General features: G+C 42.6%; 1 protein-coding gene across 3 annotated transcripts in view; it reads right to left on the reverse strand.

Annotated features, from left to right (window-relative positions):
• Positions 1–2,309: 2,309 nt before the first annotated feature.
• Positions 2,310–19,052, reverse strand: part of sertad2b (SERTA domain containing 2b) — a 542,965-nt gene continuing 526,222 nt past the window's right edge. For 2 of the 3 annotated variants that reach the window (XM_085981613.1, XM_085981614.1), the window contains exon 2: positions 2,310–7,410. In XM_085981613.1, the coding sequence (XP_085837739.1) occupies positions 6,498–7,406 (909 nt within the window). In that variant the 5' untranslated portion in view covers positions 7,407–7,410 and the 3' untranslated portion in view covers positions 2,310–6,497. The remainder of the gene's footprint in view (positions 7,411–19,052) is intronic. The other variant, XR_015077531.1, reaches the window with a different exon arrangement.

Below are 19,052 nucleotides of genomic sequence, written 5' to 3' on the forward strand. Positions count from 1 at the left end.
TCAGTTTACAACAAGCCTTTCCACCATCTACAAGGCACAAGTCAGGAGTGTGATGGAATATTCTCTACTTGCCTGGATGAGTGCAGCTCCAACAACACTCAAGAAGCTCGTCACCATCCAAGACAAAGCAGCCGCTTGATCGACACCCCATCCACCACCGGCGTACCGTGGCTGCAGTGTGTACCATCTATGAGATACACTGCAGCAACTCGCCAAGGCTTCTTCGACAACACCACCAAAACCCACGACCTCTACCACTTAGAAGGACAAGGGCAGCAGGCGCATGGGAACACCACTACCTCCAAGTCACACACCACACTGACTTGGAAATATATTGCCCATCTTTCATCGTCGCTGGGCCAAAATCCTGGAACTCCCTACCTAACAGCACGGTGGGAGTACCATCACCACACGGACTGCAGCGGTTCAAGGCTGCAGCTCACCACCACCTTCTCAAGGGCAATTAAGGATGGGCAATAAATGTTGGCCTTGCCAGCGACGCCCACATCCCGTGAATGAATACATTTTTTAAAAAGTGCATTAATGCAGGAGGGAAATTCAAGATACTTAAATTAAAATTGAAAAGATCAGTTCTAGACATTACCCCATTTACCCAAGTTCTGTGGTAATCTCGCAGATGGAATTTATGAGGCAACCTTCAGGTTCAAGCATCGATCACACATTCCAAAACAGACATTCATCAGGGACCTGGTACAGTCTGGAGCCGAACCTCTGTAAAGTGACTCTGGGTGATGGTAGACATGCATGTATCATTGACTGTACTCCAGAAAGACCCTGGGGACTGACTATATAACACACGTGGGGATTGACCCGTGGGTTCGACCATCCTCTTTCCATCTCTGGGATTTGGGTCTGCTCTGGGCAATATCGATACAGTTCCCAAGAGAGAGGGGTCACAATTCAGCTGTACTGAATTGTCAAGGCCACAGAGAGACAACAACAAAAGACCATCTCTGGAAACAAAAACTAGTGCAATAGGGAATGTTCTTCCATATTCTTCAGTCTTGGGGGGGGGGGGGGGGGGGGCTTTTTTTAGAATGATTGTTCTCTACTAGTCTGCTGAATCAGATGCATGGCAATCAGTTCCTATATTGTTTGTGTGGTCAGTAGGGTGAAACCAAAGTGAAAATGTCCTTGATGATGATGCGATTTACAAGTGGGAGGTCATGTTGATAAAGCCGTTTCAAAAAAACGCATATGGGAGCCTAGGTTTCATAAACAGGAGCAGAGAGTTCAAAACCGCAGATGACTAGGCTTGTATTCCCTCTAGTTTAGAAGATTAAGGGGTGATCCAATGGAGGTGTTTAAGGGGATTAAAGTTGTTGATAGGGTAGATAGAGAGAAAGTATTTCCTCTGGTGGGGGAGGGGGGCTGGCAGTGGGCATCCAGAACAAGGATCATCACCTTAAAATTAGAACTAGTCCATTCAGAGGTGATGTGAGGAAGCACTTCTTTACACAAAGGGTAGTGGAAATCTGGAACTCTCTTCCCCAAAAAGCTGTTGAGGCTGGGGTTCAACTGAAAATTTCAAAACTGATTTTTGTTAGGCAAGGGTATTAAGGGTTACGGAACCAAGGTGGGTAAATGGAGTTAAGATACAGATCAGTCATGTTCTAATTGAATGGCGGAACAGGCTCGAGGGGCTGAATGGCCTCCTCCTGTTCCTATGTAATAATGCTAAACTTAAACAAATCATTGCTTGCGTATCAGTTAGGAATATGGTGTCCAGTTTTGGGTGTCCCACTTTTGGAGGGACGCACGAAGATTTGAATGGGCCATGCAGTCAGTTAAAGGGCCCGCGCATGGGAAAAATAAATTACAGGGAACATTGAACAGGAGATGTGAGATTTTCAAAATTATGAGGGATTTTGATAAGGTAGAAAGACAAAACTATTTTCACCAGTTGGTGATTCAGTAACTGGACGGTATAAATGCAAGATCATCCCAAATAACAACAGGAGGGTTTAGATTTATTTACTTTTTTTAAAAACACAGAAGGTTGTAGGACGTGGAAAGTCTGAGCAGAAACAGTGGTAGAAGCAGAATCCATTAAAGCTTTTAAAAGGGAAGTGAATAAATAATTGACAAAAGAAACCTTTTAATGGCTGAGGGAACTGGGACTAAGTGGGATAGTTCTTTCAGAGAGCCAGAGCAAGTGCAATGGGCCAAATGAACTCCTTCCGTGCTTTAAAATTCTAGGATACAAGTTTCAATCTGGCTATTGCAGGACATGGCACTATTTAAAGGGTGTCGTCATTTTAAATGAAAGAGCTTGTGAAAAGAAAAGATTTCATTTTACAGTTTATTATTGAATATAAAACTACAAAAGTAAGACTGCTCAATTCCACTTACATTTGTCCAATTGCATTTAATTAATTACAGTCGTAATTATATGTGAATACAGTAACCTTGCTTTCAGATGTATATGTTTGAAATATTGCATAGAAAAAGGCACAGCTCGAGGCTCTGTGGGAAATTACAGTGCTTCTGCCTTGACAGAAGCGAGAAGCACTCTAAGGATTCTCACCAGAGAAAGCCAGGGCATTTCAATCCTTTGAATATGGCTTCCACTCTTCCACACAAATGTACATTCCAAAAGCTGAATACATTCCTACTATACATACATTCTGTACACATTACAATCCATTTAGCAGATACTGTTAGCTACACATTAAAATAAATATATTTACACAGAATAAATAAGGTATGGGGAAAATATCACTTCACAACCAAAGTTTGTCTGCTCTTTTCTTGTCGTGTTGTTATCTTCCAACAACCGCTGTGAACTTGCTCGATGGTCCTCAAGTTCTAGTTTATACTGTATATCTACCAGTTCTGTCCAAACACTGTACACTTTACATAAGACATATCTTATATACACGCACAATTTCTAAATGGCCACTTTTGAGTGCTTTAAAAAGTATCCCCATTAAACATCAGGGTTAAATCAAAAGGTTAATTTGGAACTCCAAATATCCCCAACATCAGACATGATATAAACTGCATAGTGAATTTATCTGAAGGAAGGAATTATTTTTGTTTGTTGTCTGATCAAATCAAAGCTCAATAATATATCAAACGGGACAAAAAGTGCCCATACTTTATATATTTTCTATAAAGGTGGCACCAGTATTGAAAAGTGGCTACTTCTGGTTGCAATCCACACATTGCCCTTGGTTTTGAGGGGAAAACGCGGTTTGTAAACATAAAGACTCGTTTTACTTCCAATCAATGGAAACTGTGCCAAGTAAAGCAAATCACTGGCTGTTCCTTCATTTTGTTTATAAAAGGTTTAAAATTTGCAACACGAAAACCCAAATATAGTCACAGTTACTGCAAGTAATCATTTCCATTGCAAGAACAAGAGCAGAATTTAAACAGATAATAATGTGGGAGAACATAAAACATAACTTAAAATTCTTAAATAAATTAATTTAAAGAGTTAATCCTAAATTAGTCATATGCATTGCAACAATATAGGTTGTAATCTGCACACAACTGCTATGGTACCATTGGAAAAAAACAAAGAAAATCTAGAATGCTATTATATAGTTTGGCAGTAGGCATGATGCATTCCAATCATTTCAAAGCAATTTACAAGACAATTACCAAATATGCTTGTCTGTGCATAAACACAAGCTTTAGAAAGCATAATTACACTCAGTGTAAAAGTCATGCATAGCGATCTGCTTCTGCCTGAAACTTGATTGTAAAAAAAGGGTGGGGAGGGGGAGAAACAAAAAACCCCTCTCCAAAACCTGTCTAAAGGGATGAATAACTCAAAATAAAAAGCCAGTCGAACTGGAAATGCAAAGTGGTGTTGTATGACTGGCTTCAGCTCCAGAGACTTGTGGAAGGTTTATTCCATTGCCAATCTCTACTCAAGTATGTAGCAAAAAGGCATGTAGTTTGTCACAGTAATACTGAAGCATACATTCTCACAGAAAGCACTCCTAGCAACAGCTAAGTACTGATATCGTACACATGTCTTTTAAAAAAAATGGTTGGGTTGGAGAATAAGCAGGTACTTTCCTCAGACCACAGTAGAATATTTCAAAATACATGAAAAATTTAAATTTATTGCTGGTTCCTAGGAGCTCATTTAAAATGACCACTTTTGGCACACAGCGCAAAAACAGTTTCAGCATATTGCTGCACTTCATAGTTTGAGCTAATGCAGCTGCAGTTTCGAGATGCTTTGAAACCCCCTTTTATACATATATATTTAAAGGCATACACATTCACACACTGTGTGATTTTAACAAGTAACGATATATTAGAAGTAAAAAGCACTGCTGGATTTACGTCTCCCAGATCCAGCTGTGGAATTAGAAACCCGTTTGGTCAGATCTTAACTGTAACTGCCTTCCCTGCTTCACAGATATGAAAACTTTCAACATAGCACCAAAGTTGTTGTGTTTACATTTCCTGACGAAAACGTGAGATATCGGATATCTTTCATTTCATTCATTGCATAGGTTTCCTGTGCCTTTCAGTTACAGAATGCCACAAAGATGTAAACTGTATGTGGTACAGAGCGAGTAGTAGGGAGACTGTTTTGTTTTAGTATAAATAGTATAAGGGATGGTGGGGAATAAATTGGGGAAATCAAGACGAAGGCCCAGATTTTGCTGAATAAATAACGGGGTGTGAACGACACTCGTTGTTATTAATGCGTAAATCGACCATAGACTTGTGGCGAGGAAGAGATACCCCGTGAATTGAGAATCGCCACAGTTTGCTGGATGATTTGCGCTGCTCCACTGTTAGCCTCGCGAAAACAGCATCTCGCCCTTAGCCTGCCTGTGAGTTTCATGACGTTGCTGCATTTGCACATTAATTGCTCATTAAACTCACCACCGAAAGTTAAGTCTAGTAATTAACAGCATAAGCACCCTTTTAACGATGTGAGAGTTGTTAATGACTGTCAATCAACCTCTCTGGCCCAGAGAGTGAACAATTAAAAGTGTGGAGTCTCATTCATTCAGGTTATGAATTATTATTGGAGATTTTAAAAATGTCAATTATAAATTTTTATTTTTCCTTTGTTTTTTTTCCCCCCTCTCTCTCTCAATCCAATCTTTCTTTCCCTCTTTTTTATTTCTCTTTCTGTACCTGATTTGACTCTAATTCACCCTCCTTCTCAGTCCTTCTGTTTATTTCTCAATCCTTTAATCTCATTGGTTAAGGAGATAGACTGTTGGTCCCATCATTCACCAAGGTCCCAGATGCCCCATTGCCCTTGCCGCACCATTATCAGCTCGCTCTTGCAGCAACGTTGTGGGCAAAAATTTTAAAATCTAAACGTGCATGAACAAGTCTAACTAAGGGGGCACAACGCAAGATGCCGCACTTGAGCAAAATCTGGGCCAGTATGTCAATTCCTTTAGTTCAAAACTAATCAGTCACCCTTCCATGGAACGTATTGGGATGCTATAAGTGGATGTATTAAAGGTTCTGGCAAATACGCTGGGTGGGAAAGGGATCAAAATTATTCATAACAAGATCCATTCTTTAGAATGCAGTTAGTTTAAGTACATCTCCTCCACCCCAATCCTTTTTTTTATTGCATGTGTACCGTCCTGGATCCACTCCCACCGGTTGCAGACCCCTCCGCTCGCAGACCTCCTCCGCTCCCACCGGTTGCAGACCCCTCTGCTCGCAGACCCCCTCCGCTCCCACCGGTTGCAGACCCCTCCGCTCGCACCTGCTGCAGACCCCTCCAGCTCCCACCGGTTGCAGACCCCTCTGCTCGCAGACCCCTCCGCTCCCACCTGTTGCAAACCCCAGTTGCTTTAATATTCCCTTTGCACCCGACACATGAACATTCAGTTTTTCTTTTGTATAAAAGTACAAGTTATCCTTGTTCATCTGAACTTAGCAGAGTTTTGCGAGAGCACGTCCTATCAAAATAGCTATCTCCGGTGTATAAAAAACAGCATTTTAGAAAACAATGTGATCAACTGCAGATCCTGTACAAAAATATAAAAGAAACCCAGAGAGCAGGTTTAAAAGAGCAATGGTCAGTTAGTAATGAATGACTGAACTAAAGACAACAGGAAGAATGTCGAGATTTGCAGAGCCTAGCTTACCTTAAAAAACATATGTACACATTTCATAATATTTCTGACATAACCTTTGTGCTCAGTGTGTACATTGCACAATGCTTCAGAATTGACACAGGTCACTGCCTGTGAAGATAACCCTTTCCTGTAGTATTCATAGCTCTTTCAGTAACAAAGCAGTGATTAATAAAATAACATTTAAAACTCTACAAGTGGACATACACAGATGAAGACACTCCCAACTCTACAGCAAACAATAACTAGTGTAATTGCTATTTTATATAGGCAAGCAAAAATGCATGCACAGTGTTGTAAAATTTGCAGTGGCTCCATCACATTTAAAAACAATTAATGCATGAATGTTATCTGTAAATAAACTGTATAAAAAAAAACTAGTCTTTTTTTGTTATATCAAGATCCAACAAGAACCTCCATTATGTGGTCCAGTTCTGCAAGGTCCATTTTGAAAGGTTGACTTGGAGTCACTGATTGGTTACTGTATGGAGACAAGGTTTTCAAAATATCATCTGCCGTGACTGCAGTCATTTTTGAGCTAGATCCTGTGGTGGATGTACAAGGATCAAAGTCATACATGGAGGTGTCAATGTCTGCAAATAGAATGTCATCCAGAGTCAAGTCTGTTAAAAAGCCCGTGGTGGTGATCTCAAAGTTGCCTGGTAATGAGTCTGTGAACCTAGTCTCCGATGGCTTGATCTCCTGTATCTCCTCGGGTTTTTGACTGCCAAACTCACTCGAGTCACCTTTACAGTTTTTTGCGTCAGTGGTGGTGGAAGACGGGCACAGCTCCTCAATTTCATCCAAGGCCGAAGAGAAACTATCTTTCAGTGAATGGGTTGGTGATTTGCTTGCACCCAGTTCAACAGTTGGTGAGCTTCTAAAGGTATCCTCCTCAAGCACGGAGGCTGGTGTCAGACAGGAGTCTGGTGATGTAGTGCTTGCTAGACTAGTCGCTTGGATTGGAGGAGCAGAAAGGTGGCTGAATGCAGGCTGGACTTCTCTGTAATTATCATTGAGAGTGTCACTGGACTGAGACGGGGCAATGAACATGGGTCTCAAGCTGCCTTCTCTCTTCAGCTCCTCTTGAATTCGTCTCAGCATATTGTTGATCAATACCGTCTTCTGCAAACTTGGCTCCGTTAAGGGCTGTTGATTGTAAAGTTTCATGAGGGAAATGTTGAATATAGTTTGACGCTGTAAGGTGTATGACACCTTAGAAGGACCATGCCCAGCTGAGGACATTTTGCCTTCCACCCCATCTTCATGTTCACTAAACTTTCGTTTTGCTCCTTTACCCAACATATATCTGAAAGAAAATAAAAACTAGGTGTTAAAAGAATATATTTTCCAATGAATCAGTTCAAGAGTTTCAAACTCTGAATTTAAATGCATACTGGGAAGATGAGATTTAAAAGAAGGATTTAAGTGAGCCACTCTTGGTAGCCATGTGACAAAGTGCTTGAAATCATACAATGGTTTACCTCTGGATCCAATAATAAATTAATGTATCCCCAATTCCCTAGTGGGGAAAGGTACCGCCTTGTAGATCAGAAGGTCCCATGCTCAAATCCCAGTTTGATCACAGCGGGAGTAAGCAGTTGGAGTTAGCCTCAGTGCCTGGGGGGTGGGATATCAGCCAAATTTTCGTTCCTGATCTAGTGACTCTCCTGCTGATATTTTATTTATATTTACACACACACACACACACACAAATCAGATGAAAATAGAAAAACAGGCCAAGTTGTGTTGCCGGGGGTGTGGGGGTAGACTAGATCTTTAATTGTAAAAACTGGTTTAAAAACCAGTAGTTATTGGTGGCAGTCTATCATTGCCCGGGCCAGAATCATGATTCAAACACCCCAAGCCCTTTATGTCATTACAGAATAATAGATATCTGGAAGTAAATTGATATAGGGATGTCATATAACACAGTGAGTCAAATCTGAAGCTTAGGAGTCATTTGAAACTTAGAATTAGACAATTACCGTGAAATCATTTCGCAGCACAGAGAATGTTAGAGTGCTTTCTAATTCTGGTTCTGTTTTTGCTGATGATGTGTACACCAAGCGCTAGTGTGCTTCAAGTCACTAATGCATAATTACATTCATGCTGCGAGACTGCTAATTACAACCCCAGAAATTGTGCAGCCGATTGCATGGAAGTAGTATCAATTTATGTAACTAGGAAGGAAAAACTAAGCGGTATTCACACAGCCAACAAGGTGCCGATGAATCGCGCTAGTTTATATGGTTGAAACTCATTAATTGGTTCTTCAATGTGGGAATCAATTGTCCCATTCATTAGACTGGTTATTTAGACCCATCAGTACTGATTTAAACTACTCTTGCCAAAACAGAATAACCTCCAGTAAAACACACATTTACTCATCATTACCAAACATTGGAAGAGAAACAAATTGCATTTACATAGCACCTTATATCATGTCCTCAGAGCGTCCCAAAGCACTTCACATTCAATTAATGATGATTTGCTTGCTGTCTGTAGGCATATATATACTAGCTGGGGAGGCCCGGCGTTGCCAGGGCAATTTAGAGGGCCGCGTGGTTGACGGCCAGCCGCTGCCGCTCCCCCGCTCTGTGTCTCGGGCCGAGCGGCTGTGAGGCCCGGCCCGAGTGACCTGAACTCACCTTGTGCTCCGGCGGGCCAACGCAGCTGCCCCACTCGCTGTTGAGGAAAAGCAGGGGAAAAAATGGCAGCGATAATTTTGGGAGGCTGCAGGATTAGGTCCCGCCCATGACGCACCGATTGGTCAACCATCAGGTCACTGAACTGTAGGATTGGTCAACCATCACGTCACTCAACGCTAATGAGCGGTAGGATTGGTCAACCGCTAATGAGCGGAATTTTGAACGTTTTTTGTATACCCTCTGAACAATTTTTGTCTGACCAAAAAGTAAATAAGCCTATGACACTCCCCTGATCATAACCTTTCTTTTGATATAACATATGTGTAGGTACGCTCTATAACCTTTGAGTGTATAGCGGACACACAGACTGCTTTATATGTATATACTAGCTGAAGTGCCCGGCGGTGCCGAGGGTCTTTTGTGGGCATGTTGTTGTTGGAAGAGAGAGAGAGAGCGACTGGGGGGGAAGAGAGAGAGCGACTTGGGTGGTGGGGGAAGAGAGAGAGCGACTGGGGGGAAGAGAGAGCGACTGGGGGGAAGGGGGGGAGAGGGAGGGGGGAGGGAGGGGGGAAGGGGAGGGGAGGGAGGGGGAGTCCCCGAGCCCCGCCCCCGATGTCCCGAGCCCCGCCCTCCCGAGGCCCGATCTCCCGAGCGCCGCGCCCCGTCCCCCGAGGCCCGATCTCCGCCACCCCCCCATCTCCCGAGGCTCGCCCCCACCCCGATCTCCCGAGCCCCACCCCCCGCCCGAGCCGGCTTCAAGAGCAGAGAGACGCCGCCGCGCAACCTACCGCGTGAGGCCCGGCCGGACTCAAGTCGCGCGCGCTGACTCCTGCCCCACCCGCCTTTACTAACATGGCGGCGGTGGCGACGCTCGGCTCAGGCCTGCCCCCTCCAGCCTTCACAAAGATGGCGGCGATCGAGAGCCGCTTGTTCAGCGCGACGGGAGGTGCCTAGCTCGGGCGTGGCTGGGCAACAGAGGCCCAGGCTTACAGGCCTGGAAAAACGGTTAAAGGTAGGAAAATTCTAGATGTTACAGAAAAGATTTACAAATTAATTAACTTTTTTAAAAAACAATTTGTTTTAAAAGCAACTATTTTTTTGCTGGAAATGTAGATTTGAAAAGAAACACGCAGAAAGTGGGAAAAAGAAATGAAAAGTTTGGAATCAAGATGGCGGCGACTCACCTCGGTTCAGAATGATAAGGCCCGCCCACACACGCACCGATTGGTGGACCGTCAGGTCACCGAAGCGTAGGATTGGTCAATCGTCCCGTCACTCGACTCTAGGAGGGCCCGCCCGCACGCGCCAGGAACCCGCCCCCGCCATGCAGCGATTGGTCGACCGTCGGGTCGCTCGACCGTACGATTGGTCGACCTCGACGTCACTCGATGCTAATGAGCGGAATGTTGAACGTTTTTTGGATACCGCGGGCGCAACTTTTGTCTCACCGAAACGTAAATATGCTTATGACGGTTCTGGAATCGTAAGCTTTCTTTCGATGTAACACACGTGTAGGTACGCTCTATAACTTTCGAGTTTATTCAAGACAGACAGACAGACGGAATGACAGACAGATCGACCGCTTTATATAAGATAGATAGATAGATAGATAGATAAAAATTATATATTTATTATATCTATATCTATATATATATATATATAGCTAATACTTGGTATTTAATGGGCTGGCAAATAATTGTTCAACCAAAATTAGCACTAGAAGTAAAAAAAACAAAACGTTGCTGCTTCGAGCACTGTAAATTTCTAAAAAATGTCCAGGTATAGTTGGGAAAAATCCCCCTGAATATGTAATTTTATACAGAAAGCTGCTTGGATATGGACATTACAACAGCCACCAAATGGAAGCGGGATTCCCCAACTACTTTTTAAAATGGATTTTTTTTTAAAAATGCTGTTGTTGGTAAACCCCACAATATTGTAGTGCTTTGCGTCTGCTATTTGAAAAGGAGCAGTGTGCTATTATAATTTTTTTTTTAATCTATCATTGCTCCAGAAAGCGTGTTTTAAAAAAAAATCTAATTTGAAAGTCGTGTTTTAGCATTTCTCTTATTCAATAAAATATTTTCTAGACGTCAAAATTCCTGGTATCCTGCAGGGATGACTAAACAACACTCCTATCTTCCTTAATGTCCCATCAGCTAGATTCCCAACCCTATCAAGTATCTAAATGTAGCCAGCTTCTGTTCAATAACAATATTGACAGAGTCTCATTAGAGCATGCTGAACCCACTGTTTGCAATGCTCGTGTGCTCTGGCACACTGGCTAGACAAACACATCACTTCATTCTGAGGCTTCAATTCAGACATCAGCATGTTGAACAAATTCTGGACACTCTTACGTGCACTGTCACACTCTCCTTTTGGTCACAAATTTTAGCAAACATACATCTGGGTATAAATCACCCGCCACTACTGCAGGCTTTTGAAATAGTTAACGTGGATTAGCTGGCCACTTTCTACAGTGCAGCTCTGTGTAGCTCAAAACAAGAGTACGAGACTGGTGGAAATAGTCACTGGAGAGCATTCTGCAAAAGGAAAAAGTGTGTAAGCATGGATGACCAGCAGTATTTCCAGAGAAAAGTGTGCTGGCCTGAATTAAAGTGAGTGGCAAGGAGTTGGGATAAGCATAATCCAACACAGAATTACAGCTATATCTCTGGCTGAAAGCATAGGCACCAGGTGATGGTACAGAGGAGAGATGGGAGGAAATAAATTCTTCTCACAATATAGCATGGCTGTTAGGTGATGTCCAGAAACTTCCTGCTGAAGAGAAACAGTTTCCAGTTTCAATGATCAAAGCTGCTCAAAATACAAGGTTTTGAACCTTCCTACAATGGAAATGCTGAAAGGCTCCACTCACATTTACATGTTGTACAAATGCATCACTGTCACAAAAGGGACCAAACTGATTCAAGAATTTGGAAAATAAAATTCTCACAGGGTACTCTCGATCTAGAGAGTGAAAGATGGATGAACAAAACCCCCGATACCAAAATGGATCAGGACTGTGCTTCACTCACCCTGGAATTCATTCAGATGCCACCAAATGTTTTCCATTGTGCAAAAGACTCAACTAGTGATGATTGTTAAGGGGAATGATGTGAATGTTGCAGACACTGAATCTACCAGTGAGCGAACTGATGGAGTTCATTCTGTGATTGGAGCACAATAGTTGGACAACTGATGGTGCTCATACCTTCACTGTTGGAGGGCATACGTGAACTCAAGACTCACAGTAGACATGTGGATCCACAGATTCTTGTGAATGGCATCAATAAATCCTGCACTCAATGACATGGATGGCTCTGAAGTCAATGTTCTGCAGGAGGGTAAGTAGCTTCTGCCTCACCAGCTAAAGTTATGTTGCGGACACAGAGCATCAGAGAAGATCCCAACTCATCTGCTCATTTCAATCATTCTGAGTCTGAATTTGTGGGTTTCAGAAACCTTTTTCAGCATCACTGTTCACTTGATTGGTATTTCTTCTTTATTGGAGACATGCTACTTTAATTCACACGTTGCACTTTAAATAGTTCAATAAAGGTTGGTTCCATCATTGCAAGAGTCTCCTCCGATGGGTTTTCATTTTAGTCTCTGTTAATTACACACATCTAGGTGTTTCTTTTTGGGTGGGAGGGGGTGGGGAAACCTTCCTATAATCCAGGACGATTTACAGTAATCGCTTTCTTCAGGAAGAACAATTCTGCTTTTCCTAACAGAGGATAAACCCCCGACAGGCTGTGTAACGTCTTAGAAAAAGTGAGGGGACCAGAATCGTAGTCTCACTGAGAAATCTCAACTTGGAGCAGTTAGCATTCAGAAGAGTGGGGCAGGACAAAGCTGATCAGATTCGCGACGGGCAAAAGATTTTTGGGATCCAAAAGGTGCAAATTATTCAATGAAAGGATGGGGGGTGCAGTGAGTGGCTGGGTGATGTAGTGGGCACTGCAGAGCAAGATTCTTCCTGCAATAAAAGTGAGCACTTACATCCTGTAATCTCTTTCTGGAGATGCTGTAACTTTGATCATACAGGTCATAATATCTAACAATTCTGATCAGCAGAGGGGAACTGTGTCTCTCCATTCCCAATTAATGTGGTGATGTTTCCCGCCCATAAAACTGGCCATGCTCCCAGGTCGACATTGCAAGATTCCGCTGGTTCGGGAAGGCTCTTCAAATTGCACCCATTTTCTTAGGCGCACAGGCGCTTGTTGGCACGTTTTAAGTTTTTTCATATCAAAAAATATTTTATAATATGAATCTGACTAGTGTACACCAAAGAAATTAAATGGTTCAGTACTGTTTTTTAAAGACATTTTCAGTGATTTTAAAGCGGGTTAATCACAGCTGGAGAATTTGACACCCTTATTAAAAATGCTTATTTTTTGCGTTAAACCCATTTTCAGCTGTATTAATAAACCTGCAACAGGTTACCACTCTTAAATACATCAAGGAATACTTATTAATGGAAAGAAAAAAGAAAGAAATGATTACATTCTATTACTCTGCCCGATTGTGCAGGTTCATTGAAGATTTTATGTTTGTGATTATGCAAATTAATTTTAGTGGAAATTTGAATGGTAAGCACATTTTGGTTGCAATTTCCCGATTACGCCCAAAGCGGAAACTCTACCCTTAAATGTTTAAATCAAAGTAGTTGTCCTAGCCCCTAATCCAGTCTGTTCGTACTTCCATCATTGGGACCAATAGTGTGACCAATGTAATGATCAGCCTCTTGGTGCTTGTCCCTAGGTAACATGATCAGACTGGAGTGGGACACACGTACATCAGTGAGGTTCCCCTGGTGCAAGGTAGAAGTGTGGTAGCAGCACTCCTAAATAATATTCAGCTTCAAACACTGAGACACATCAGGGAGGGGGAGAGTTACCTGGACTCTGTGTATCACGAGGTAGTCACACCAATTAGATTAATTAATTCAGATGTAGTCCGTGGCCAGGGTCAGGATGGTGTGACTAGAAGTGAGGCAGGTACGGGGATCCAGGAGGTAGTGTTGGAGGAGCCGCAGCCCTTGCACTTCTCCAACAGGTTCGAGGCTCTTACTCCCTGTGGGGACAGGAGCAGGGACTGCAGGGAGGATGAGCAACCTGGCCACAGCACCGTGGAGCAGGGGGCCATTCAAGTGGGGGGAGTTAAAAGAAATGTTGTAGTGGTAGGGGATAGTATCGTTAGGGGGATAGATAGAGTTCTTTGCAGCCGAGAGCGAGAGTCCCGAAGGCTGTGTTGCCTGCCCGGTGCCAGGATTAAGGACATCTCCTCTGGACTGGAGAGAAACTTGGAGTGGGAGGGGGAGGATCCAGTTGTCGTGGTCCATGTTGGTACCAACGACATAGATAGGACAAGGAAGGAGGTTCTGCTGAGGGAGTTTGAGCAGCTAGGGGCCAAATTAAAAAGCAGAACCACAAGGGTAATAATCTCTGGATTATTACCTGAGCCACGAGCGAATTTGGCTACGACAAATAAAATTAGAGAGTTAAATGCGTGGCTCAAAGACTGGTGTGGGAGAAATGGGTTTTGCTTCCTGGGACACTGGCACCAGTACTGGGGCAGGAGGGAGCTGTTCCATTGGGACGGGCTTCACTTGGCCAGTGCTGGGACTAGAGTCCTGGCGGATCATATAACTAGGGCTGTAGAGGGGGCTTTAAACTAACTAGTGGGGGGGAGGTTCCTCGAGAGCAAATAATAAAAATGACAACAGAGAAGGTCATAGACTTAGGTAGCAGTGGGGAAATTAAAAACCAGAGCGTGTCAGGAAGGGGCAGAAGGTATGGAGTAAAAGGTAAAGTAATAAAAAGGGCAAAAGCAGGAACTGAGTGTCACAAAACATCTTTGAAAGTTCTCTATCTGAATGCACGTAGCATTCGTAACAAAATAGACGAGTTAATGGCACAAATAACTACATATGGGTATGATCTTGTGGCCATTACAGAAACATGGCTGCAGGGTGACAATGCCTGGGAATTAAACATACCAGGTTATTTAACGATCAGGAAGGACAGGCAGGAAGGAAGGGGAGGTGGGGTGGCTATGTTAATAAAGGAAGGAATCACTAATACAGAGAAATGATATTGGGTCAAAAGATCAGGATAATGAAAGAGTTTGGGTGGAGGTAAGGAATAATAAGGGGAAAAAAACACTAGTGGGCATAGTCTATAGGCCTCCGAACAGTGGCAACTCTGTTGGACGGAGTATCAATCAGGAAATAGTTGAGGCTTATAATAAGGGAACATCTATAATTATGGGGGATTTTAACTATCATATTAATTGGACAAATCAAATTGGGCAGGGCTGCCTTGAGGATGAGTTCATTGATTGTATTAGGGATGGGTTTCTTGAGCAGTATGTAACTGAACCGACCAGGGGGCAAGCAACCTTAGATCTGGTCCTGTGTAACGAGATGCGATTAATTAAAAATGTCCTAGTAAAGGATCCCCTTGGAATGAGTGACCATAACATGGTTGAATTCCATATTCAATTAGAGGGTGAGAAGGTTGGATCTCAAACAAGCGTGCTAAGCTTGAATAAAGGAGACTATGAAGGTATGAGAGCGGAATTGAGTAGAGTGGATTGGGAAAATAGATTAAAGGGTAAGACGATACATGATCAGTGGTGTACATTTAAGGAGTTATTTTACAACTTCCAAAAAATATATATTCCACTGAGAAGAAAAGGGTGTAAAAGAAAAGACAGCCATCCGTGGCTAAGTAAAGAAATTAAGGATAGTATTCGACTAAAAACAAGGGCATATAAGGTAGCCAAATCTAGTGGGAGGATAGAGGATTGGGAAAACTTTAAAAGACAGCAAAAAAATAACAAAAAGATTGATTAAGAAAGGGAAGATAGATTATGAATGTAAATTAGCAAAAAATATAAAAACAGATAGTAAGAGTTTTTATAGTTATATAAAAAGAAAAAGGATGGCTAAAGTAAATGTTGGTCCCTTAGAGGATGAGACCGGGAAATTAATGGTGGGAAATATGGAGATGGCAAAAACACTGAATGAATATTTTACATCAGTCTTTACAGTAGAAGACACTAAGAATATCCCAACACTGGACAAACAGGGGGCTAAAGGGGGGAGGAGTTAAACACGATCAAAATCACTAAGGAAGTGGTACTCAGTAAAATAATGGGACTCAAGGCGGATAAATCACCTGGACCTGATGGCTTACATCCTAGGGTCTTGAGGGAAGTGGCGGTAGGGATTGTGGATGCATTGGTAATAATTTTCCAAAACTCCCTGGAGTCGGCAAAGGTCCCGGCAGACTGGAAAACTGCTAATGTAACACCCTTATTTAAAAAGGGCAGTAGACAGAACGCTGGAAACTATAGACTGGTTAGCCTAACATCTGTGGTAGGTAAAATTTTGGAGTCCATTATTAAGGAGACAGTAACAGGACATTTGGATAATCATAATTTAATAGGACAAAGTCAGCATGGTTTTATGAAGGGGAAGTCATGTTTGACAAATTTGCTGGAGTTCTTTGAGGAAGTAACGTATAGGGTGGATAAAGGGGAACCAGTGGACGTAGTGTATTTAGACTTCCAAAAGGCATTTGACAAGGTGCCACACAAAAGATTATTGCTTAAGATAAAAAAATCACGGGATTGGGGGTAATATTCTGGCATGGATAGAGGATTGGCTATCTAACAGAAGGCAGAGAGTTGGGATAAATGGTTCATTCTCAGACTGGCAATCAGTAACTAGTGGTGTTCCGCAGGGGTCAGTGCTGGGTCCCCAACTCTTTACAATCTATATTAACGATTTGGAGGAGGGGACCGAGTGTAACATATCAAAGTTTGCAGATGATACTAAGATGGGAGGGAAAGTAGTGAGTGAGGAGGACATAAAAAACCTGCAAGGGGACATAGACAGGCTAAGTAAGTGGGCAGAGATTTGGCAGATGGAATACAATACTGGAAAGTGTGAGGTTATGCACTTTGGCAGGAAAAATCGTAGAGCAAGTTATTATCTTAATGGCAAGAAACTGGAAAGTTCTGAAGTACAAAGGGATCTGGGGGTCCTGGTGCACGAAACTCAAAAGGTTAGTATGCAGCTGCAGCAAGTGATTAAGAAGGCCAATGGAATGTTGGCTTTCATTGCTAGGGGGATAGAATATAAAAATAGGGAGGTATTGCTTCAGTTGTACAAGGTATTGGTGAGACCGCACCTGGAATACTGCGTACAGTTTTGGTGTCCATACTTAAGAAAGGACATACTTGCTCTCGAGTCAGTACAAAGAAGGTTCACTCGGCTAATCCCGGGGATGAGGGGATGGACATATGAGGAGAGGTTGAGTAGATTGGGACTCTACTCATTGGAGTTCAGAAGAATGAAAGGCGATCTTATTGAAACATATAAGATTGTGAAGGGGTTGGATCGGGTGGATGCGGGGAAGATGTTCCCGATGATGGGTGAAACTAGAACTAGGGGGCATAGTCTTAGAATAAGGGGCTGCTCTTTCAAAACTGAGATGAGGAGGAACTACTTCACTCAGAGGGTAGTAGGTCCATGGAATATGCTGCCCCAAAAAGCTGTAGAAGCTACATTATTACATAAATTTAAAACAGAAATAGACAGTTTCCTAGAAGTAAAGGGAATTAAAGGTTACGGGGAGCGGGCAGGAATTTGGACAGGAGTCTAGGTTCGGATCAGTCATGGCCCTGTGGGTAGCGGAGCGGGCCCAGGGGCCATGTAGCCTGATCCTGCTCCTATTTCGTGTGTCTCATTCTGTTAGATTCAGGAGATGGTTCTGTGATAGTAGATTGGCGGTTAGGATCAGATCAACCATGATCTTATTGAATGGCGGAGCAGGCTCGAGGGGCCGATTGGCCTACTCCTGCTCCTATTTCTTATGTTCTTATGTTAAATTAATCTAAACACTGGATTTCAGGTTGATAAATTGTTAGAAGTTCAATCATTAACACAGCAATTCTACTGCAAATACCAATTAAAGCATGTAACGTCTTTAAATAAATGTTCATGTCAGCTACATAGGTAAAAGTAACTGAAGTTCTCAACTAATCAAAAACCAGTGCAGGTGTTAATACATTTTATAATGCTCGTAATACAGCGACACATTTCATAAATTTACCTTGTTATCGTCAACTATTTACAAATTGATCTTAACAAGGCAGTAAAGCAACCCGCGGTTACTATACAGAAAATATGAAAATTGAAGCTTTCTGAACATAGGTTAACAAGCCTGATAATATGTCATGACAGTTAAAGAATTTTGACACCAGTTTCCTGGACATTTTAAATTGCTGCTTATAATTGTAGTGCAAAGTAAGGTTTCCTGTATACAGACTAGCTAAGTGCCTGGTCTTTTGTCCAGAACTAGTAAACTACCTACTAGACTGATAGGTGACTGTAGAATTAAAACAGAAGGACTCAGCAAATTCAGGTGCATATTTTGGAGTTACAACTTTACCCCGTGAGAAACTCTGAGCTCCTGTTACAACCATCTTGTTAGAAAAGTAAGTCTACAACCTTTTTGAACTAACTGACACAAAGGCCGGGAGATTCCTTGATCGGCGTTACATCGGCAGAAGCATAGCAGAAACCCAGTTTACGGGCGTACGTGGGATTTCTGCCGCGCTTCCGACAAAGTAACGCCAGCGGAATCTGCTGGACATACTGCTTCTACAATAACTACATTTGCTGGGAGCTCCCTCGCCGGTAACTTCCACGGAAACTCCGTGGCTGTGCGGGAATGGGCTTCCATTCGCCGCTCTTCCGACAGGCTTACAGCGGCGGAAATTCGGGGGTTAATGTTTGAAGTGTTTCACTGACACCCTGTCCCTCTCGCGATTCAAAAAGTGAGAGACAAAGACAATTCTAAGTGAGGACTTTTTCCATAAACTTTAACTTCAATCAGAGGCAACTGTTAGTCTGCTTTCATGAGCAACAGGAAGACAATGCAAGCAAAAGATTGGACATAAATCGCGATTACAAAACTTACTTACTGTGCCAGGAGCCAGCTTCTTAATTCAACTTGTCCTTTACAAGAACTCCTTAAAAGAAACCTCAGCCCATAGTTAAATGAGCCAGGTTACTACTGGTCATGAAGTACGGTAGCAGAGGAATCTCTGCCACCGCACCCTGCACATACATGTGTGTGAATAACTTCAAAAAAATGCACAGCATGTTGCAACTGCTGCTCAATGATTGGCTGCTGAAGTTGAAAAGTTGTAAGAGTTTAAGGAGGGGCTGCTCTAAAGTCTGTTGTACAGCAGCTGGCCAACATCCTGTGCAACT

Source organism: Somniosus microcephalus, chromosome 3 (assembly GCF_052327205.1).
Source record: "Somniosus microcephalus isolate GS21.2 chromosome 3, FLI_Smic_1.0, whole genome shotgun sequence".
In the NCBI taxonomy this organism is placed as follows: Eukaryota; Metazoa; Chordata; class Chondrichthyes; order Squaliformes; family Somniosidae; genus Somniosus; species Somniosus microcephalus.